General features: G+C 37.6%; 4 protein-coding genes across 9 annotated transcripts in view; 2 read left to right on the top strand and 2 right to left on the bottom strand.

The window, feature by feature from the left end:
• Window positions 1–703: 703 nt before the first annotated feature.
• sdha (succinate dehydrogenase complex, subunit A, flavoprotein (Fp)) lies at window positions 704–11,392 on the bottom strand. The gene is made up of 15 exons (XM_079878260.1): window positions 11,183–11,392; window positions 8,996–9,079; window positions 8,626–8,787; window positions 7,885–8,028; window positions 7,540–7,704; window positions 7,315–7,463; window positions 6,616–6,740; window positions 6,131–6,299; window positions 5,743–5,938; window positions 4,823–4,994; window positions 3,816–3,934; window positions 3,545–3,656; window positions 2,580–2,710; window positions 2,157–2,270; window positions 704–1,324 (listed from the first exon to the last, which is right to left on the bottom strand). Exons 1-15 carry the CDS (start codon window positions 11,240–11,242, stop codon window positions 1,238–1,240), a joined length of 1,989 nt encoding a protein of 662 aa, XP_079734386.1. The 5' UTR covers window positions 11,243–11,392; the 3' UTR covers window positions 704–1,237.
• Window positions 11,393–11,994: 602 nt separating this feature from the next.
• Window positions 11,995–13,521, top strand: ccdc127b (coiled-coil domain containing 127b). Of its 2 annotated transcripts, none has more exons than XM_079878258.1 (3): window positions 11,995–12,235; window positions 12,536–12,667; window positions 12,763–13,521. In XM_079878258.1, exons 2-3 carry the CDS (start codon window positions 12,547–12,549, stop codon window positions 13,443–13,445), a joined length of 804 nt encoding a protein of 267 aa, XP_079734384.1. In that variant the 5' UTR covers window positions 11,995–12,235; window positions 12,536–12,546; the 3' UTR covers window positions 13,446–13,521. The 2 variants fall into 2 exon arrangements, with proteins under 2 accessions (XP_079734384.1, XP_079734385.1); XM_079878259.1 differs by lacking the exon at window positions 11,995–12,235 and adding an exon at window positions 12,326–12,419.
• A 1,809-nt stretch (window positions 13,522–15,330) lies between these two features.
• Window positions 15,331–19,003, top strand: sqleb (squalene epoxidase b; the record flags this gene model as incomplete). The annotated part of the gene is made up of 11 exons (XM_079879405.1): window positions 15,331–15,471; window positions 15,698–15,911; window positions 15,994–16,165; window positions 16,256–16,352; window positions 16,620–16,733; window positions 16,815–16,986; window positions 17,478–17,573; window positions 17,799–17,941; window positions 18,054–18,150; window positions 18,438–18,525; window positions 18,619–19,003. 11 exons carry the CDS (start codon window positions 15,331–15,333, stop codon window positions 18,830–18,832), a joined length of 1,548 nt encoding a protein of 515 aa, XP_079735531.1. The 3' UTR covers window positions 18,833–19,003.
• Window positions 19,004–21,025: 2,022 nt separating this feature from the next.
• oxr1b (oxidation resistance 1b) overlaps window positions 21,026–24,192 on the bottom strand; it is a 52,256-nt gene continuing 49,089 nt past the window's right edge. For all 5 annotated transcript variants that reach the window (XM_079878344.1, XM_079878345.1, XM_079878347.1 and 2 more), the window contains 5 exons: window positions 23,724–23,843; window positions 23,295–23,447; window positions 23,034–23,129; window positions 22,715–22,788; window positions 21,026–22,634 (listed from right to left, as the gene is read on the bottom strand). In XM_079878344.1, coding sequence (XP_079734470.1) covers window positions 22,499–22,634; window positions 22,715–22,788; window positions 23,034–23,129; window positions 23,295–23,447; window positions 23,724–23,843 — 579 coding nt within the window. In that variant the 3' untranslated portion in view covers window positions 21,026–22,498. The remainder of the gene's footprint in view (window positions 22,635–22,714; window positions 22,789–23,033; window positions 23,130–23,294; window positions 23,448–23,723; window positions 23,844–24,192) is intronic.

Here is a 24,192-nt window from a genome sequence, read left to right as displayed (position 1 = left end):
CATATCATAGCATGTCTATATGAACACTCAATTCTGGTTTGTACCTCACACGTATTTATCATGTTAAGTCTTCATTTATCTCCATATTATGTTTTCCAAAATGGTGTATAAATAAACGAACACAATCTTGCCACTGAAGTTTGCCAAGATAACTAGTGCCTAAAGCTTTTCAGTGAACTCAGCTGCCATCCACAGGCAAGAGTACTCTACTACAGTCAAACATACATGCATTTAGATTTAATTGCAATGTAATTACTTTTTCATTGCTGAAGTATCTGCACAACTCAAACAAACCTTTCAGATGTGCTGTCATTCTGGAATGCAGAATAGTAGGACGCAGGAGAAGAAAGATAAACACTCTTACTTCAGCAATATAAACAACAACAACAACAACAAAAAATGGCACATTGTTTATCTAAAGTCATTTTTGCTTATTAGTATGGTTGAATTGGATCATCGAAGGTCAGCAGCAAAGACATTGGTTAAAAAAGTGAAATCAAATACACAAAGTATATGTGTGTTGTTTAACATTTTAAATTATTTGCATAATATTGAGTTTGCATTTTACTTTGCATTTTGCGTGACTTTACTAGTTACTTGAAAAAAGTAATCCGATTACCTAACTCACGTTACTTGTAATGCGTTAAATTCTCTCTCTCTAGTGAACACCAAAACATGTCAGTCAATACCATAGACACAATCATTATAGCCCGGATCATCTTTATTGAGTTTAAACAGAACCTACAAAACAGAACATGCAAGATGTACAGAACTTTACATTCAGATGAGTATTTTTGAGAAGCAAAGGTCACCAGGGTCAAATACACGTGAAACCGGACATTACATTAGCACCACAAAATGTTAAGTAAGGAGCTAACTACTTAAATTTATTTTCCACAAGGTGCAAGTGCTTCTTGACTGCATTATGACAAGAATTCAACATTTAAGCATTAAATATTTAATGATTTTTCTTGCCAGCAGTGTAGAGCAAATGTGATGGATGCGTTTCAAAGAATAAAGCAATATCACACAACCGTTATTGTTAACAGAACAGTTACTTTAACAGGAAGTCTGACTACTGTAGCTTGTCATTTGCTCTGATATTTCAATGAGTAGTATTGTGATTACATTTAAATGAAGTGTAGCCTTGTCAAACGCAAGATATTCCTTCATTTATTTATTGGCTGATTATAAATAAGCAAAAGGGCGGAGTCAGCTGCGGTATACCAGGATGTGTTTAATAGGAACGGATAGCAGGGGGAATGGCAGCACATTCTTCTGCGTTCAGAGAGTGGTCAATCACAGGTCTGTATTCCAGAGTAACCTGAAACACACGTTTGTTCATGTTAGCTCATACGAATAGATGTTTTCTTCCTTTATGCAGACTCACAAGACAGATTTAAAGTGCCCCTATTATGATTTTTTAAAGGTTTCTAATTTTGTTTTGGAGATCTCCTACAATAGGTTTACATGCATCAAAGGCCGAAAACACTTTCATTTTCTCATATTATACATTGCATATAACCTCATTTCTCAAAGAGCCTGAAAACAGTTTGTTCGAGATTCAGTCTCTCCAAAACCCTCCTTACCGCAAGCTTTCTCTGCTCTGATTGGTCAGACGGCCCAGTCTGTTGTGATTGGTCTGTTGTGATGTGTCAGAAACTATATGCTCATTACCATATCTGGATTTCAGCTTCAGAGGCTTTCTCAGCACTTGATACACAGTAATACGAACAATGGCGTCAGTTTTTACCGTATCAATTCCAGCACGAGTCCTCATCCTTTTTAAGAGTATGCAAAGAGGATTCACAGCGCTGAAAACAATGTCTTCTCGACATGTTGATAACACGAACCAAACTCTTCCAGTCTCAGCTAAAACTTGAGTGTTTGAGGGTCAAAGTAGACGTTGTTCATGAGCAGCCAATGAAGACAATAGTCTGGCATTATGCAAATTTGTTACATTGTTATGTAGGGACATAGCAGGAAATGAGACTGGAATTGCTGACGACTCGTTTGGGCAGTTTCAGAATCAATATTTTACTTTATTTGTAATGCACTTTGATCTTTAAAACATTTTACATTCCCAAATATTCGAAAAAAGCATAACAGAGGCACTTTAAATGTGAACAAAGGAACCGAATCCATTATATATTTACCTTTCCTGTCTTGGGATCCACGTAGGACAGTGTGTGTTTCCTCCAGTGCTGTTCATAAGGAATCTTCACCTGTCCCTGCAGGGGTTTGGAATAGTCGTACTCATCCACACGGTCCTGTAACAAGAACGAGGAAACAGAAACGTTAAAAACACAAACATTATCAACATGACAGTTGTGTTTTTAACACTATGATTCCTACAAAGCTGCAAAACCAGATTACAAATAACTGAAAGCAACAACATTCCATGTCAATGAACACACTATATTCTGTACTATGCACTGTATTCTATTTTATAATAGATAAGATGTCAAAGTTAGACAAAAATGTACAGAGCACAAAAATCAAAGAACTTTATTATGGCTCTGTTAATGGTGCAAAATATTGTTGTCCTTAGAGAAGCATGCTGGTTTCAGAAAGCTGACCTTGAAGTCCTCGCGAGCGTGAGCGCCCCTGCTCTCTTTACGGGCCTCAGCAGAGACGATCGTCTGCACTCCGTTCAACATCAGATTCTGCAGCTCCAGAGTTTCCACCAGATCAGTGTTCCACACAATGCCTGAAGACATAAAAGATGAATTTAGTGTACAATGCTATAAGAACCATCATACTGCAGGGATAACACAACCTTTTTGTACAGTAATGAAGATTATCAAATGAACAGCGAAATTCAAAGTTTCTAAACTCTCATTCTTAGACATTTTCATTAGCAAATAGACTGGCTAGTTTGGGGTCCATTTTTTTAAATTCTCTTTTGCTGATCAAGACAGTATATATTTGAACAAATATAAAAACAATTGAGACATATTATTACATTTTGAAAAATATAACATTTTCCATTTTAATGTGATTACTCCAGTCTTCATTGTCACATGATCCTTGAGAAATCATTCTAATATGTTGATTTGCTGCTCAAAAAAAAACATTTTCAATTTTAAAAAACTGCTAAATAGTTATGTGGAAACCGTGATACTTACTCAAGATTCTTTCATGAATAGAAAGTTCAAAAGAACAGCATTTATTTAAAATGATCTTTTGTCACATTGTAAATGTCTTTACTGTGACTTTTGATCAATTTAATGCATCCTTGGTGTATAAAAGTATTCATTTCTTATCTTAAAGGAGAACTCCGGTCAATTTTAACATTGAGCTCATTTTTTTTGTAAATTTGGAGTGCTGTCAGTACAGAGAACAACGACAAAAATCGGTGTTGCCTAGGTAACGAGGATACCGCGTTATCCTCTTTTTAAAATTTGCACCCTGTTGACTTCAGTGGGGCAAGTTTTAAACCTGCTTTTAGCCTCTTAACATCCTTGATGTGTCTGTAGTGTATGTTTTTTAATTGATTTAATTTTTAATTGATTTAATTTCTCCTGTGCCAGTCTTCTCTGACCTCTGTCAAATGTCTTGATGTCATCCATCGACTTGTAAACAGAGTCCATCTTTTCACAACCCTCCTTCAGGACGTCTCCTGTGCGGAACACGGCAGCGTGAGTCTGCATGGTCTGAGATAGAAAAACAGAAAACAGAAATTAAAATACAATAATGACCACTGGAGATCATAAGATGAGGCTTCAAAATCTAAACAGTCAAATTGCTATTTGATCAGTCTATAAATATTGCGTTTCTTTTAGGAACTAAAGAACTCCAGTGAGGTGACGTGCCTTCTGCATGTTGAGCCTGATTTCTGAGGTTCTGGTGCTGCCGTTAGCAAAACGGATCTTGTCCAGATTGGCGACAGATGCCTCTCCTGCATTGGGTTTCAGAGGGGAAAGCTTCTCTCCTATGTGACAGGATAAAAATATCACACAATTTTATAATAGTTTGTAGAATACTATTAAAAAGTATTAAAGGGGTGGTTGATTATGATTTCACTTTTCTAACTTTAGTTAGTGTGTATAGTTGCTGTTTGAGCATAAACAACATCTGCAAAGTTATAATGCTCAAAGTTCAAAGCAAAGGGAGATATTTTCTTTTAAAGAAATTTCCTTTTAAGGACTACAACAAACAGCTGGTAGGGACTACACGACATTCCTCCTGGGTTAGTGACATCACAAATCATAAAATTTACATAAACCCTGCCCCCGGGGTTTCAGACACAATATGCTAATCAATGACTAGAAGATAACTACACATAAACTACATAAATTCAACAACTAACCATTCAGAAATGTCCTGTTGCATTTTACATGTTGTCACTTCTTCTTGAGTCTCTCTATCATTGTTTGACTCCGGTTTGAACATAAAAGACTAAAAGTTTAATTTGAAATTTTCAGTGCATGTCTGTGTGAGGTAATCGAATCTGCTAAGGACACAAGCAGTTGAAGCTCTGCCCTCTGTGCCGGGAGCAGCAGCTCATTTGCATTTAAAGGAACAGACACAAAAACAGTGCGTTTTTGCTCACCCTCAAAAAATGACAATTTTAACATGCTATATAAAAATATCTGTGGGGTATTTTGAGCTAAAACTTCACATACACACTCTGGGGACATCAAAGACTTATTTTACATCTTGTGAAAATTGCATTATACCACCCCTTTAATAGTTTTTAGAAAATATATATAAACGAATGACTTTATAATGCCTTACAACTCCATTCATCTCGTGTCTAATAAAGGGCACTCTTCAATTTGGAGCATTCCTTCATGATTTCTGAGTGTTATGAAGCTACCTGGAGTGTTTACTTCAGCAATAGTCAGGGCACAAGCGCGTCCAAACACAACGAGATCCAGCAGTGAGTTGGCGCCCAGGCGGTTGGCACCATGCACCGATGCACAGCCGGCCTCGCCACAGGCATACAGGCCTGGCACCACCTTATCCTCTCCATCCTGATAGGTGATGACCTGCGAGGATTACAGAGAGGATATTAGCATTATGTTCTCATAAGTGTAGAATGGAAACAGTGACTGTAACATTTGTGTTTAATTAATCAAATGTAATATTAATGTACACTTAGAGTATCTTTCAAAAGTTTGGGGTCACTAAAATGTTTGTGAAAGAAGTTTCTTATGCTCATCAAGGCTGCATTTATTTGGTCGAAAATACATTAAAAGAGTTATATTGTGAAATATTATTACAATTTACATTAAAAATTTCACATTATTCATCAGAAATCAGTCTAATATGCCTATTTGGTGCTCAAGAAAATAAACATTTCTTATGATTATCAATATTGAAAACATTTGTTGTTTTGCTTAATATTTTTGTGGAATCTGTGATACATACAGCATTTATTGGAAATAGAAATATTTTGTAGCATTAAACAAGATCTCTCCAGAGCTGGAAATCTTTTCTAATATTAACGCGGGTCCTATGACCTTTTCTCTTTTGTAATGTCTCTCAACCATCTCTCTGTCTACAGTATTTCTTCAAATCTCCCTCTTGCTCCCTCACTCTCCTCCCCCATCACGAGAGGACACGCCCCCTACTGCTGATTGGCCACAAGTGTGTTGTGCTGCTTGGTCCGATCCACTTTCAACAGCGTTTCTCAGAAATCGCTAACTGAACCCTAATTTAAGGGTTCGGAGTTTGTTCCAATTCCTAACCTAAGATGAGCAGTAGTTAAAATGATGGTGAAAATGGGCAGAATACCTGTCCCTTGTAGTTGGTGGGGATGCCGCCCATGTTGTAGTGGACGGTGGGTAACACTGGGATGGGCTCTTTTGTGACGTCCACTCCAGCAAAGATCATGGCGGTTTCAGAGATGCCGGGCAGGCGAGCGGCGAGCTGCTGGGGTGGAAGATGATGGAGCTGCAGGTAGACGTGGTCTTTATCTGGCCCAACACCTCTGGTGGAAACATGGGGCAAACTCTTTTTTTAGAAAGTTAACAACATACATTTTTTCAATCAATCACGTACTGTCTGTGCAAGTGAAGTGAAAAACAAAACTTGCGATTTATTATATAAGCAGCAAAAGGGTGACTCTGTTGTGGGCACAAAATAGAAGATTATTATTATAAAAAAATTAAGTATTTTATACCTTCCTTCTCTGATCTCAATGGTCATGGACCGTGAGACCACATCCCTAGAGGCCAAATCTTTGGCATTGGGTGCATAACGTTCCATGAACCTCTCGCCTTCACTATTGATTAAGATTCCTCCCTCTCCACGGCAACCCTCTGTGATCAGACAACCGGCTCCATAGATACCTAAGGGGATTACATCATAGGTCATTTAAAACCAGTCACAGGTTGGCTGAAGGCATCTGGAAGGGGATGAATATTTATAACTCAGATCATCATGTATCAACATAGTATAACCATGCATGTAATATATAACAACTAGCTAGATAACAGATGGGCAAAACTAATGTGACATGTGAGACAATCATGTTGTAAACTATACTGAAGTTAGTAGCAACTTGAGTAAACCATTTCTTCACAATCGGTGGCAAAGATTTATGATGCTTTGACAGTGAAAGTAATCTAGAGAACTTTTCCAGGATTATAAAAGAAAGAAACTTACCTGTGGGGTGGAACTGAACAAATTCAAGATCCTGGCAGGGCAGACCCGCACGTGTCACCATGGCATTACCGTCTCCTGTGCTCGTATGGGCTGATGTACAGCTGAAGTATGTGCGGCCATAACCACTGCAGAGAAAATGAGATAAATCTCTTTATTTGCATGTTGTAAAAACACACGCTGTATTAATAATATGTACAACCCTCATACTTTACCAATAATAGTTATATAATTAATTAAATTATAAATAAAATATGAATTTATATAAATATTATAAATAAATTATTTTTTTAAAATAATAGTTATAGTTTTGTCAATCAAAAATCTAGATTAAAATCAAAATATTTTATTATTAATTTGGTGATCAAAGAGAACAGAATCAAACTTAAAAGATGCAATTAATAACAACTGTAAGAAAAATCTTTTTGAAAAGCCTTTGAATACTAATGTTTGTGCTGTTAAATAACACAAGAAATATTTATTAAAAAGTTCTCATTTATTAAAACAAAGTTGAACTAAAACAATCTAAATATTAGATGAATACAAGTTCACTAAAACACATCAATTTATTAAAACTGAAATTAAAATGTAAAAATAAAATCCATATTTATTATGTAATCAATAAATACTATCACATGTTTAAATAATACAAAAATAACACTGGTGAATGCTTGAGACAGAAAACTAGACAATTTCTCTTACCCAGTGGCAATAACCGTGTTCTTGGATCTGAAACGGTGGATGGATCCGTCCTCCATGCATAGTGCAATGACTCCCTTACACTCTCCATCCTCCATCAGCAGATCCAGGGCAAAATACTCGACAAAGTAACTGGTATCATACCTCAGAGACTAGACACCAACAGACACAATCAGACAGGGCTCAACAGGTGTTCCACTTCACTATGACTTTCAGAATCTCCCTCACCCGTCCATAGAGTGTGTGAAGAAGGGAGTGACCCGTCCTGTCTGCCACACAACAGCATCTGTGAGCCTGACCTCCTTTACCAAACTTCAGACTCTGACCTCCGAAGGCACGCTGATAGATCTTCCCGTCCTCGGTACGGCTGAATGGCATACCAAAGTTTTCCAGCTGAAAAAATATAACATCCGCTGATGAGATTGGAGGAAATCGCAATCTATATCAGTCATACAGTAATGTTTGAGTTAAAGAAAAGGAAACAACAGGTCAATAATCATTCTTCTTATCCAATTATTCCTCAATACTTTCAAAGCAATAATGACAGTGACAGGTCATGTGATCATCTCTCACCTCCACCACTGCAGCAGGGGCCTGCTCGGTCATGTAATGAATGGCATCCTGGTCTCCAAGCCAATCAGATCCCTTCACTGTGTCATAAAAGTGCCAACGCCAGTCGTCGTCCTCCATGTTTCCTAATGCAGCATTAATCCCACCCTTTTTTATAAAAGGAGAAATAAACGTAAAAAAAAAATAAATAAATAAATAACATGTTTTTAACCTTTACAAACCTTTATATGTTTTATATATATATATATATATATATATATATTTTTTTTTTTTTTTTTATCTTAAAAAAGATAGGCAGTGCATCATTTATAGTCATATTTTCAGAGAATATTAATTTTGTATTAGAACACATGTAGCAAGTCTTTTGTTTGTAAGAAAGTTCAAAGTGGTGTAAGAATATCCGAGGTGTTGTTTCAAAGGTTGAGCTGCCTTGTGAACTTTAGACTTCTTGAACTGAAAATCCCTGCACAGCTCTCAGACGTTCTACATGACTGATTCTCATTCAATCTTCCTGAGCAAACCGCATGATTCTGATGCATTCGAGTCTTGATATTATTCATTGTCCTTTCAAAAACAACGAAATCATTCCTAAATTAAATATCAGCAAACCCCGATTTGTAAAAACTAGCATACATCCAGAGGATAAATTGTTATGCTGTTGCAGTATATGACGGTATAGGAGACACATATTGTTTTTTCTTACTAAATAATACTAATGAGAAACACAAGAGAAAATCTCCAAACCTGTGCGGCCACTGTGTGTGAGCGGGTGGGGAAGAGTTTGGTGACACAGGCTGTGTTGAAGCCGGCCTCCGACAGACCGAAAGCGGCACGAAGCCCTGCGCCACCGGCTCCCACCACCACAGCATCAAACTCATGGTCTACTACTGGATACTGAGTGGAGATCTGAGGAGACAAACACCATAAACACATTGATCACACAATGCCACTCCACTATGACATCTAGTTATGATTCTTTAACGTGACGACTGGAACTGAATTATAACAGAAACTTAATAGCCTGTAATGTTAGTGCATTTAATTGCCAATGCCAGATCCTACATGCAAAATGAAACCTGGTGAAACCAAACAAGAAAGCAGCAGAAATACTTACACCATCTGAGACTTTTGCATCTCCCTTTTTTCCATAGATGGAGAAATGCAATTTGCGGTTGCTCGCCTGGCACACGGCTGGCAGCTGGATGGAACAACAACAATGTTTAATTAGTTTTAATTTAAATTTTCAGTAGTTTAAAACCTAAGCAAAATCATATCTGTGATGTTTATCTATGCGTTTACCTTCATATTTTCTTGAGTATATATTTATTTTTAATCATCTTTACCTCCTGTCTGTCTATTTAAAGTAACAACATGTAGCTTTTCAACCTTCATAATATATTTCCAAGACCCTTGTGATAGTACATCGACTTACAATAGGTTGAATGAGACGTCTGCCAGAGCCTTCTGTATCGCTTTTACTGGCACTATGTAACTTCGCGGTGCGGGTAGTAACTAGCGCTCAAAAAGAACTACAAAATTCGACTGCTTTACGGCATACGTCACTTCGCCCACCACTTCCTCAAATGTGGCCAACCAGCGCGTTTGTTTTCGTGCGTCTGTTTTCGTCATGGCTGAAGCAGCAGCGAAACGTAAGAAGTCCAAGGTTTTGTCGGAGTAGAGTCGGAAGAGGAAAAGGGAGAGTGATAAACTGAAAGGCAGGACGAGGATCAATATTGGTCGAGCGTTTGCTCGCTGGCGTGAGCTAATGGAGGAGGAGTGTTTCCAGACCGATGCTGACTTGGCCGTCATGCTGTTGAACTAGTAAGTAACTGTAAATTGCTTGCATACTATCTTTAGTTTTTCTAATCTGTTGTCTGCCTGGCTACGTTACGGAAACTATCTGGTCCTCCATTTATTTATCTTCATGAATCAGCTAGTAGATGAGCGAATTATCAATCTGGTAGCTAGTAAACACTAACATGCGTTAGTTTTAGATGGTTAGGATGCTATCGCTATCATTCTCGTTCAGATTTGAGCATTGTAATCGACATGCAAATCGCAAATGTTTGAGTTAAAATGTTTAGTCTACTAAATATGTATAAATTATAAAAGGAGGAAGATTAATAATATTATCATTGCCCATATGAAAAAAAACCCTACATGCTTCATATACAGTAACCGTAAATCATTTTACGACAGCGGTAATGGACAATTCCGCTTCCAACCTGTAGGGCGACCGCAGAGGAAAAGTTCCATGTTGTTGCTTTAAATTATTTCTCTTTTTTTTTTTTTTCCTTTTTTTTTTCTCTCACCCTATATGTATAATAAAATTAGGTAACACTATATTTTAAGGTGATGTAGTAACATATAAAAGTAAATGATGCATAATTACAAGTAACTAACCCTAAACCAAACCTTTATAGTCTCCCTAGACTGACTCTATATACATGTAGTTAATTAATATTACTCTAAGTAAAATGTAACGTCACCTTAAAATAAAGTGTAACCTAAAATGATTAATAAAAATAACACACACAAATGTATTTCACTCTTAGTAACAAAACATCACTGCAATACAATACAGAAAGTGACAGCACTCAAATGTAAGCTGGTTTTTATCGGTGACATAACAGTGCGATATCTGATTATTATGTTTTATTTTAACAAAATATAGGTTGAGCAGTTATATTGGAACTTATAAGATAAACCCATTTGCTGTGCTTGTGTATGTTTATGATTAGCAGGACACATATTGCCATAACACATCCACAAACTTTAACAGGTGACTGTAGCTGTCAGTTATGCCTGTAATAACACTAGCCAGCCACAATTCAACTTTCATAGCAGTCTGTTTTTATTCTCATAATCAATGAGAAATAAAATAAAAAGCATGCATTCAAACACTTCAGAAGAATTCACGATAATAACAACAGTATCGAACTTCCAGTATCGCATGGCTAATGCTAACGCTGCCAGCTTGACCTTCAATAGATCCATGATTACAAAACATATAAACTTCACTTCTATGAAATTACACATTACATTAGGTTTAAAACTCTTAAGTATTACTGAAAAAAGGATAAGCTCCATAAATAAAACAGTATCATATAATGCGTGTAACAAAGACACTGATACTACGTAACAGTGTTACCTAACACAGCAAATGATGGTTACAAAACCAACACATAACAGACTACAATAGATTACAGCGAAATCTCTGTATAAAACAATTTCACTCTCGGCATGCAAAGACTAAATGCCATTACAATAGAAAGAATGCCCAAGATCTGAGAGGACTTACAGCTTTAGATGACACAATCTTTTTGCCGAGGACACGGGAGGCAGCGCACACTGCAGCCATGTTGCTCAGTTCTGTCTAAAATGCATATGTGTGGGTTTGGGGGGAGCTCGTGTACGTTGTGATGTAAGCGGTAAGGGAAGTCCGACTCATTTCCACGAATCGGTTCTTTCGAACAGTTAAAAAGATTTGGTGAGTCTTTTCCCTGAATCCTCGGCGCGGCGGTGTAATGGATTAGGTTGTTTTTTTTTGTTTTTTTTTTTTTAAATAAGTTTGTAGCCCACCAAAAGTCGTTGAACTTTTCGCAACATCAGCCAAATCATCACTTCAAATACTCTTAATTTCAGTTCACTGATCGTTCGAAGCTTATTCAGTTATGGGTTCGGTCTGCTTCGTGAATGGGTCTGGTCTGTCTCTGTCAACTGTTATACCTACAAAAACAAACGATATTAATTTAAAATAAATATAAGTGCTTACTATATAGTGAATGATAAACCAAATCGGAAATAATGTGATTTATTTATCTTGATTGATACTTAATAAAAAATAATAATAATAAACAAATAATTGAACATCATTACTTAGTAATTTTTATAACTAAAATATTTGAACATTTATCACTTAATTTAAAACGTGATTGCAGTAAAGGTTGTTACATGCAGAGCAAATACAAAGGCTCAAGTTCAACCGGGAGCTCAACCAACTGATTGAAGATCCTATTCAAAAGAAAGAATCGGTTCGAATGATTCACGAATCGGACATCGCCCACCAGTTTCGCAGCTTCAGTGAGGACCGTACCAATAATTGTCCACGCTGGGGGGATTTGTTTGTTAGCGTCATGCAGAAAACAAAGTCAAGCATGTATTTATACTGGGTGGAGTTATTTACTGTAAATGCCACTGTATATAATATAGCCTTCACACTTTAAATAAGCGATATTCTTGTCCAAGAACATTAACGCAGGTGTTAGCTTTACCTTGTCATGGTATAGCGACTATTTGAATCTATTTGATAACGGGGGTCAAGTCAACTTCAGGTGCTTTGGATACTGGCAAGGTAACATGGACATTTGATGTAGTATTGTATTGCCAGCATGTATTGTGCATGCATGATTAATGGGACGTTTTCTTTGTTAAATATAACTAGACAAATCGCAAAAGCATGTCGTGGAAACAGGAAGTGTCATATTTCAACTAGGATATCGTCTTGCGCTGCTCAAATTTCTAGTTATGAACTAAATGTAAATGCTACATAAGTTTCATTATGTTTGCATAAGGACAATATTTACAGTAGCATTTCCCTCTTTATATAATATTGGTCATATGTTTGATTTAGAAGTATGTGTTTATTTTTCAGCTGCAGTCCCCATGAACAACCTGAATGACCCTCAGGACTGGAATATAAGGCCAGAGAGGCAGGGTGATGGCGGTGACAGCAGTAAGTGGAACTATGCCTTCCTGGTGCCCATGCTGGGGCTCGCTGCCTTTCGTAAGTAACACTATTGCCCTTTTCTAGTGTGTATGTTTTAATTAAGTGTACTTAAATTGTATTTTTTTTTCTGTCTCCTGGGGATGGATTCCTAGGATGGATCTGGTCCAAGGAGTCTCAAAAGGAAATCGAGGAGGCCAAGGTCAAGTACGAAAAAAACGTAAAGACAATCCAGAATGACCTGGATGTGAAGTACCGACAGACGCTTTCTGAGAGCCGCAGAGAAACAGTTCAGCTCGAGTTTGATCTAGAGAAAGAAAAGCAGCGGGCACATGGCTACCGTCAAGCCCTGGCATCCCAGAGTCAGCAGCTCGAGGAGCAACGTCGAGGCATGAGGTTGGAACGAGAAGCTCTAGAAAACGAGAGATCTAGATTGCGTCACGGAGGACCTGATAGCGCCCTCTTCCACGAGGCTTTGCAAAAGGAAAAAGAGCGAGAGATGAGGGCTTCACTGGCTCTGAAGGAAGTAGAATACAGGCTGGTGGAAAGACAAAGGGCCTTTTGCAGTATTTTGGTGCCTCGTACGAGGAGGGTGGAGATGGAGAAAGACCTTCTGGTTCGTACGGCCAAAGAGCCAAATCTTGCACATCTGGAGATGGAGGACGGTCTCAGGGATATTTTTAAGAATGATCGCAGTTGTGCAGAGTATCTCAACACAGATGAACGGAAGAATGGAAGTCTCATGTGGCTGTATCTCAGATATTGGCAGCTGCAGGTCACACTTCAAACACACCAGAGAGCTGAGGCTTCTATACTCGGGATACAGACAAAAAAGTGAATCTATATCAGTAAAATGATGTACCTGTATTTTAAATGACCTCATTGCCAATAAAGTTAATGAGATTTAAAATGTTTTTTATTGATTTATTTGTGTGAAGAGCAAATAGTTATTGCAGAACCAATTATGGTAATTATTGCAGAACCAACCAGTGCTGAATAAATAGTAAAGATTTGAGGAATAACAGCATTGTGTTCAGTTCAGTCTATTTTGATATTTAAAGGCAAGCTAAATTAGTCTTACATATTACATGAAGCCTTAAAAGAATTTAAGTTTAAGATAAAAAAAAAATACAGTATGCCATATGAGTTGTGTAACAACCACACCTACTAATTTGTAGAAACATGTTGTTGCTTGCAGTGAATATTTTGTCTTCTTGAAACCAGTGAAAGCAAGTAATTTGAAGATATGAGCAGGTTAAAATAAAAGCAGATGTACTCTTTTTAAATTTACTGATAGTCCGAATTAATTATCTGAATGCACGTTTTGAAAGGAATAATAATAGAGCAGCTGGAAATGGTGGGAATAATAAAAGATAGCTGGATCTGGCCTCTGCTGATTTCAGTGTGGCTTAGTGTTGTACCGTAAGTATTAAATTATGTGTCAACATGGTTATGTTTGGCACAAAAACATAGGCCCAAATCCCATGTTTTTGTTCTGATGTTGTGCGTATAGTTTGTGTTTCTTGTACAGTTCTGCAACTATTCTTCTCCACAACACAAATTGTAACTATTCTTTAGACATGACAATATTTTTACAGAATGGTTCATGCAAAGGAGAATGAGAAATTAAACTGATTGCTCATGGAGAAGCATTGAGAAATACAGAAGACAAAGCCATGGCTATGATTCATGAGATCTGCAAGTTGCTGTATGCTAGACAAGAAATCATTTGCAGCAAAACTGTACCTTATTTTGCTCAACGAACCAGAGAGGAAGAGTTAACCAGCATGGCCTCCAGTTTAGCCATGAGTTTAGCACGTCAACTCAATATAAAGGCTGATCTCATCAAGTTATTCCAGCATCCGGTGCCCTGCTCAAGAGCCACAATAATAGGTTACTGTCGTAACCCCGGTTTCTGAAACATCGAGTGGAGAGATCCACCTATGGGAAGGGCATCCGTACATCTGTGTTGAAGACTGGCAGAGAAAACTTAAGAGTTTACTTGAAACTGAGCAAAAATAGAAAAGGACATTCAAGGGATTATTTCAGGAAAAATCAGGATATTTTTGACCCATTGGCACTATAGTATCTTCGACACTAAATTCATTTTACTACTGTTTACATTTTAATATCAGGATTATGATTTACTCCCATGTCTAAATGTCCAGTATAAATTTCTGTTGAGATTAAATGTTTTATGGAACTAAACTACACCTGAATTGAACCTTTGATAATGTGGTTTAAACTGTGGGAATACTGCAAAGTTGTCACGTAAATCCACAGAAGGAAAGTTGAGGTTGAACCCAAGCAAGCCAGCTTGATTTTTTGGAGAACAACCAAGAAGCAATGAGGGAACAACAGGAAACAACAAAGGCAAACTAAAAGTCCAACTAACAAAACAAGAGCACACAGACATAACATAAGGAATCTGTACTAACAGCATATTTCATTATAATCAGGGGGTGTTAATTGTGTTTTTCATTTAGCAAAATAATAATAATAATAACAACAATATAGTTATAAATAAATAAATGACTGTCTGTTCAGAATTTCCTATGTCGTTTTCACTTCTTTAATTATCCCTTGTAAGAATCATACAATGCACATGATATTATACACTAACATTAATTTATTAATTTATTTCATTGCAGTCCAGTGTGCTGTCAAAGGAGCGCAAGTGTTTTATCTAACCGTACAGTGATATGATTGGATGACTGGATTTAATGGGCGGGGTTTGTACGTTTGATGCCACGCGCCGTAATACTCTGTCAACCTACTTTGTAGATGCCATGATTTCAATAATAAGCCGATATAGATGCAACAATTCTCTCTGTATGCTCATCTTTAATTCACGACATTTTAAGGTATGACTGTGGAGCGATCTGTGATACGTACACTATTAAATATTTAACAGTGGTGACTGGTGACGCTTGATAATGACCTACATATGATCGCGGTGATATGTTGTAGACCTACTCTATCTATCTATCTATCTATCTATCTATCTATCTATCTATCTATCTATCTATCTATCTATCTATTATAGGTACTTTTTTTATCCATCTATTATCATCTATTATTTATCTACAGAATAATACCACCAACACTGGAGATTATGTTGCCCCAGAACCTGATGTCATCATTGTAGGGGCCGGTGTTTTGGGCTCCTCATTGTCAGCGGTTCTTGGGCGAGATGGACGCAAGGTTACAGTGATCGAGAGGAATCTTAGAGAGCCGGACAGAATAGTGGGTGAATTGCTACAGCCTGGTGGATACTGTGCTCTCAAAAAATTAGGCTTGGAAAGTGAGTTTAAAAAAAAATCTGTGCACATGGCCACCAATTTTCATTGTAGTTATAATACTGATAAATCATTATCTTTTCATAGAATCAGTAGGGGAGAAGGATGCACAAATTGTGAATGGTTATATCATCCATGATGTTGAAAGTAGGATGGTTGTGGAGATACCTTACTCACAATATCAGACTCAGTGTGGCCGAGCTTTCCACCATGGTCGCTTCATCACGGGTCTGCGTAGAGCTGCACTGGCGGAGCCCAAGTAAGACCAACATATGTGTCTTACATGTTTAAAATATGCCATATAATATTGCACAAGTATTTTAATTGAGTATTTTAAATGTTTGTTGAGTGTGAGGTTCATTGAAGGCACAGTAACATACCTTGAAGAAGAAAATGGCTGTGTCACAGGCATCCAGTACAAGGACAAACTTTCTGGAAAAATAAAGGTTAGTAAAAAGTCCACGTGTTTAAAACATTTTGATAATACGTCAAAAATATTGTATGAAACATCATAACTTTAAGAATGAGTGAAAAAAAATCATGCAACAGTAGGGATTACTATTGATTACATTTCTACTTGTAGCCTAACCTCACAAATATCTTTTGAGGATTGCTTTAACATTACAAAGTTGTTAAATAGCAAAATATTTGCTGTATTTGAAGTATTTCATTAGGAGAATTGAGTCACTAGTTAAGCTGAGTGTGTTTTGCAGAGGTTACGCGCCCCTCTAACAGTGGTGGCAGACGGATGTTTTTCAGAATTCAGAAAGCGTTTAGGCTCGGAAAGGGTTCAGACCTGTTCCAACTTTGTAGGCTGCATAATGAAGGTACGATGAAAGAAAACTCTGCAGCTTATTTTAAATTTAAACTTAACACACTAGTTTTATTGCATTGGTTTGTCTCTTCAGAACTCTCCTCAGTTCAAGCCCAACTATGCTGAACTAGTTCTGAGCTGCCATGGACCGGTTCTGATCTACCAGATCTCCTCCACTGACACACGCGTTCTGGTGGACATACAGGGACGTCTCCCCAAAAACCTGAGCCAATACATGATTGAGAAGATCCATCCGCAACTGCCAGGTCAGAGAAATAACATTATTGTCACTAAGAGCGTATTTAAATGGATAGTTCCCCCCAAAAATGAAAATTCTGTAATCATCTACTCACCCTCATGTTGTTCCAAACCTGCATGAGTTTCTTTCTTCTGCTGAACACAAAAGAAGATATTTTGAAGAATGTCGGTAACCAAAAAGTTGATGAACCCCATTGACTCCCATTTTTTTTTCTCCATAAGTCAATGGAGTCCATCAACTGTTTGGTTACCGACATTCTTCAAAGTATCTTCTTTTGTGTTCAGCAGAAGAAAGAAAGTCATACAGGTTTGGAACAATGTGAGGGTGAGTAAATGATGACAGAAATTTCATTTTTGGGTGAACTATCCCTTTAAAACGATCAAACAGTTGTTTCCTAAACTAAGGTTTCAGTCAACATACATGAGCTGACATAAAAATGGGGTTGATATGGATTATAGATATTTTAGCAAATTGTCTTTGCTTTGTTGTGCCCGATAGATCACTTAAAGGGGCCGTTTTTGTTGGCCGTACAAAATAACCGTCTGAAATCCATGCCAGCATGTTTTCTGCCATCATCACCTGTCAATAAACCAGGTAACTGCTCAATATAGATACAGCAAATGGTAGAGATGCAGCAGTTAAAATGTATCATTGTAGTCTTTATTATAGTACATAGATTTAATTACAAAGAAGCTTTATTATTGTTGTTATTTATTTAAGTAGGCACTGTAATTTGTTACATATAATGTCATAGACTTATAAAGTGTAGACCATTGCAACTGAATTATATTAAAATAGTTCAATCTGTCCTCTTGCCAGGAGTCTTGCTTCTTGGAGATGCTTATAACATGAGGCATCCTTTAACTGGCGGAGGGATGAGCGTAGCACTCAATGATGTCATGATTTGGAGAAGTCTGCTTCAGAACGTTCCAGATCTCAGTGACAACGCGGCCTTGTCGCAGGTTAAAAGTCTAGGGTTTTATTCAGATGAAAGATAAAAATATTGAAACATTTAATTAATTGAAAAAAGATTAGCTCTAATGCAAGTGTATTATTATTCTACCCCGTCTATAGGCTAAAAAGAAATTTCACTGGGAGCGGAAGATGTCTCATTCATTTGTGGTGGATGTTCTAGCACAGGCACTACATGAGTTATTTGCTTCAAAAGATGGTAAGCATCTGCTCTTATGTTTCTGAATTATACAGTTGATACAAGATCCTATTTCCAACATCTTGAATGGAAAACATTCATACTTATGTTGCCACTAGAGGGAACTCTTCAACCATAAGCCAAATATTCATCTTCAAAGACTCGCCCCTTATGTAATTGATTGCTGTGCTGTACACCATAAACACTCGCTGATTATAAAAATATAGATCGTCAGACCATTTTAATCGCTGCAATCGTAATTTAATATCTCATCATAACTTATCATAATTTGTCTCCTCCGTTTGCAGATTCAATATTATATCTTCGAAGAGCCTGCTTGTGTTATTTTCAGTTGGGAGGGGAGTGTGTATCTGGGCCAGTTGGACTGCTGTCTGTGTAGGTCCAGACTTCATTACAATCAAACAAATCGCTATAAATGTACATAATTATTGTATGCATACTACATCTAACATCTGTGTCAATCATCAGGCTGAACCCCCACCCCTTGACACTGATTGGTCACTTCTTTGGTGTTGTATTGTACGCAGTGTACTTAAACATCAGGCCTGAGGTAAGACAGGAGAGGGCAGGAGTGCTGCTGAGGAGCATGGGAATTCTTTATCGTGCATGTGCCATCATATTCCCTCATATCTTTTCTGAATTGAAATACCTCTTTTATAGATTTTTTAGGCCTTTGCAATGAGTGTTAACTTATTGATATTTTGTATCATATCATCAGACAAATTAATAGTTATAATAAAGTACCAGTTTAAAACCCTTCACTAAAATTGATATGCATTTTGGTATTTAGACTGAAAATATTTTGAATGTACATGTACTTAAAACTGTTAAATAAAGTTTCTTTTAAAGTTGGTTTCCATGATGGTGCAAAAAAAAAAGAGCAGATTATGGCTTTAGTGACTATCATAAATACAGATCATTTTGCATGCCCTTCAAAATGTATTTACCACAAAATCTGTGTGCTGACAAATGGGTTTGCCTCAACTATGCTCATATTCAGAGAACTGAGTGTGAAAATGGATCCAATCAATCAAAATTCAATCAAAAAACCTTTGAAGCCATTTCAGTTCCAGTAGAGGCATACTTACTGTGTTTGGTCATTGTCAAACACTGTCTATCCAGTTTACAAAGCTCTCCAAGATTAAAGGTGCAGGCACATTGCTGAAATTTCAACAAAATTTCACAGGAAAAAATGTTCATTATCACTAGTATAGTGACGCCTGAAGCACAGCTCACACAGAAGTCACTTTCAAACCATCAGCTTTCTGTTGGTCAACCTGGCAAATTCACACACTTGAACATGAGCGAAATCTGCATAGGCAACTCTTACACCCTCAAGCGAAACTCCCAATAGCATGGATTCATATTGAAATCACTGTATTTTGGGTTTTTTTTTTTACAAAGCAACAATGAATGTGACCAAAACTATAAATCGTAAATTAGCATAAATGTTTGCCGCTCGTGTGAAATTCTCAATCCTGTGGATTCCTAATGAAACTGGATTTTGCATGTAAAAATTTGCAGAGCAACAGGAATTTAAAGGAGAACTCCGGTCAATTTTAACATTGAGCTCATTTTTTTGTACATTTGGAGTGCTGTCAATACAGAGAACAACGACAAAAATCGGTGTTGCCTACACCGAGTTATTCTATTTTTAAAATTTGCACCCTGTTGACTTCAATGGGGCAAGTTTTAAACCTGCTTTTAGCCTCTTAACATCCTTGATGTGTCATTACAAGTGCACAGAAAATGTGAGTGATTCCTTCAGAGTGAACACGAGTGAATCTGACTGCAGTAGATGTGAAAGAAATATAAAAATGATGTTATTTAAGCCAGTGCAAATACCTTTGTTTACATCCTGTTTTTCGGTTGAAGTCCAAAGTAGTCGATTGCAGAGTTCACACGCATAGGTTTAATACCTATGATCACGCGCGTGAACTCGGCAATCGATTACTTTGAACTTCAACCGAAAAACAGGATGTAAACAAAGGTATTTGCGCTGGCTTAAATAACATCATTTTTATACATATCTTTCACATCTACTGCAGTCAGACTCACTCGTGTTCACTCAGAAGGAATCACTCACATTTTCTGTGCACTTGTAATGACACATCAAGGATGTTAAGAGGCTAAAAGCAGGTTTAGTACTTGCCCCATTGAAGTCAACAGGGTGCAAATTTTAAAAATAGAATAACTCGGTGTAGGCAACACCGATTTTTGTCGTTGTTCTCTGTATTGACAGCACTCCAAATGTACAAAAAAATGAGCTCAATGTTAAAATTGACCGGAGTTGTCCTTTAAGGTGGGGTCACATTGACAAAATTTTGTGGGCAAAAAAGATTTATTGTCAATAGTGTAGCAATGCACAAAGCACTGATCTTCAAACCAACTAAACCAGCTTTCTGTTGGTTAATTCTGCAAATTCACAATACCATTTGGCTCCTGATGCAAAATCCTCATTGGGAATTTTTTCATGCTTATGTGTACATTTTCAGTCGTGTGAATTCCTATTGAAACTGGATTTTGCATGCAAAATTACACTGAGCAATGGTAAACGTAACCATAATTAAAGAATTGGTCAATTTAGCAAAATTTTGGCGGCAAAAAAAGGTTTGTTGTCATAAGTGTAGCAATGCATGGAGCAACGCTCACTCAGGGGTCATCTTCAAACCAAGAAGCTTTCTGCTGGTCGACATGGCAGTTTGTGAGACCATTTGGATCTTAATGGAAAATCTTCATAGGGAAATTTTTCACACTTGTGCAGAATTCTCAAACGCGTGAATTCCAATTGAAAATTTTGCCAAGCCACTGTAAACGTAACCGCACATTTACTTTTTTTTTCTCTCTTCTTAATGCACACACATACACACAAAAACACCATTATTACATAGACTTTATTGTGATTAATACATTGATACATAATCTGTTAGGGATCTTTGAAGGGATTAATGACATTTCATTGAGCTTCCACACGGCCATCAAATACTGGAAGACCAGAAATGTGCAGGTGGCCCCAGAGGGGCGTCCCGAGTCCTTCAGCTCTACGATCTCAGGGCATGCAGAGAGCATCAGACCTTCACAGCGCTACGCCTGCTCTGACAACAGACGCGCACAGTCGGGTCAAATGTTTGGGCATGTTTTCAGCTGGCCACAATGACAAATTGGCATCTCTGGGCTTAAACTTCAAGTCATAATACTGCAATTTCCCCAAAGTGTCTCTGCAACTTGTGTCGATGTGCCTCTTTGTGTGGCTCTTTGTAAATGTTGCAGTAACAGGCGTTCTCATCATCGCTGTCATCCATAAGCTCTGGTTGCACCAGTCATTTCATCACCCTCGAACGCCCAGGTCACCTTATATATGGTTCCCAGGTTACCACCGACGAGATGAGCCAGTCTCAAGAGACCGGTTACCTGATGAAAACTCCCAGCCGACAACTCCACGTTCACATTGGATTAGCGTTAATGTCGTGTGCATATAGAAATGTATTTATTGGGACAAATTTACAAGGAAAATGTACAACTGAGATTATACTTCATAGACAGTAGCGCAAACCATATCACTGTCACACATAACAGCAATATTGGAAGTAGTTATGTACACAGTACACTAATAAAGGTATAAATATATAATTGCTATATGTATTTATATATGTATATATATTCCTTCAGATGCCCTGCCTCCGAGAAAGGCTTCCTAAAACATGTTTCTCCTGGCGTAACTACAGCACTTCCAGACAGATCAAAGAACTTACAGGAAAGCATATTAATATGAAAAGGGCACCACACATTAAATTTCATGTTACACCACATTTTTACAGCAACACGGTACTGAATATTACATTAAGTAGTGGTGTCTGGTTATATAGAGCCTGTGTGAGCGCACAGACAAGACATTTTAAAAACAGGGGTTTTAAGGTTAGATATTAAAAGTGCTTAAAATAGATGCAATGCTACAGGTGATGAAGGTAGTAGGACTTAAAACCCAATGTTTTATGACTCGTGGGAAAGTCTGGAGCTACATTTCTTTTGGAAACATTCTGGAACAGCCATTAGCGCCCTTTCTTATCCTCAAGACTAGAGGACCTCAGGCAGCAAATGGGTAAACATGTGTTCATATGAAACTTTCGTTGGGACACCAACGATGAAGAACCCACCCATGCTGACCATTTCCATAAATTAAGTGCAATGTACACTGTTTATCTGCTCTGCCTCTATCCGGGCTTCTTAGGAGCCAAGTGGAGGGTGTACAATCAGTTATGGGGGTTTAGTGATGTGGCCTCGTTACCCCTGTATATTATGTACCGAGTATGTGAAGTGGTGGTGGTGGTGGTGGATGGGGGGGGGGGTGTTATTCAAAGGACCATATTTCAATGTCTTGCACATAGAAATCCTCCGTTTTCGAGAGCATTGGATTTCCAAAGGTCTTACATGAGTGAGTTCTGCCATGATAGAGGTCGCCATCCAACCACAGGCCAAATTCACCGCTGAAAGGAGAATTAAAAATTTATTTAGACATTAAGTCAGTAATTAATGAAGTGTATGGCAACTTATTCTCTTTACATACCCTCCACCACCAAAAGCTAAGGAGTCCATATCTCCTTTGATGAAGAACATATTGTCACCAGTCCATTTGAAAACCTAGAAAGGTTCAAGTTGTTTAGTAATGTTAACAGTCAAGGCAGGAACAGACAATATACAAAGACATACAATAAGTATATACTGTATATATACACACACACACATATACATGCATATATATATACACACACACACACACATGCACAAACACTTTATTATTAATGCCTCTAATATACATAAATAAAACTATACATAACCTTCATCTAAGATCTACATCTACACTTAATCTATTCACGTATTCCCACCTCTAAATCTGGACCGAAGCTGAAAACGAAGGTCTCTCCGGTGCCATAGAAGCCGTCACTGACTTTAAATGGCTCTGAAGCGAGAGCTCCAAACAGCTACCGAAAATAAGCCAAAAGATTGTTTGAAAATTTAATGAACTACATGCTGTGAAACCTATCATTTAGAGAACTACACAATATTCACAATCTACACAAACAGATTTCCAAAAACAATTATGTAAAACCATACACTTCAGCTAAAACGCAAAAGCTCAAGCATACCTGTCCATCACTGTCCTTGATCACCATGAGAACCGGGGAGTCCTGGCTCTGCATGGTGCGATACAGGCTCTTGATGCTCATGCCGTGTTTGGACGTGCTGAACGCCAGGGACCAGGGATAGCCGATCGTCCTGGGTGGGAGGTGCTTGGCCAGCTGAGGATTAGAATAAAAGGTCAGAAGTAAAGAAAAGCCCCCAAAAGATCAGGACAGTACAAAAAAGGCACTTGGGAAGAAACTTTAAAGTAAAGGTATACTAAAAATAAGGCCCTCTGGGAGCCAATTATATGACTGAAATGCCACAGGTAGACAATGAAAATGTCATGGAAGTCCCATGAGCAGTATCCAAAAGATGAAGGAGTGGTTTCTTACTCAATAGTGCATCAGAGTTGAATATGATGAGGTCAACATAGATTGGACCAAATAGCTTGCCTTCTCGATTTGATCGGGTTGCAGCAGGTCACTGGGCTCGTTCAGACTGGGCCTGAAAGATTCGGGTTCTGGCTCACTCCTCACCATGTGTTTGGAGTTCACCTCTTCCTTGGTTGTGATCTGATTAAAAGAAAGAGAAAAAGGACTGATAAACATAGTCCCATCATTTGCTTTCCCCAAAATTTCACAAATATTGTCTTACATTGAGAGAGCACAACTATGTGGTTTAGCCTCTATATTTATGGTCCGCTTTCTTTCTCTATCTATCTATCTATCTATCTATCTATCTATCTATCTATCTATCTATCTATCTATCTATCTATCTATCTATCTATCTATCTATCTATCTATCTATCTATCTATCCTGCAGGTAAATGGAATCATCAATATCAGATAACATAATCTGAGCTATCTATAATGCTATATAAATAGTACTCTCAAAGTAAGAAAACACCTGCAAAATTTTGAA

The sequence above is a fragment of the Squalius cephalus genome (assembly GCF_949319135.1).
Source record: "Squalius cephalus genome assembly, chromosome: 8".
In the NCBI taxonomy this organism is placed as follows: domain Eukaryota; kingdom Metazoa; phylum Chordata; class Actinopteri; order Cypriniformes; family Leuciscidae; genus Squalius; species Squalius cephalus.
This window is presented reverse-complemented; position numbering and strand designations above follow the sequence as displayed.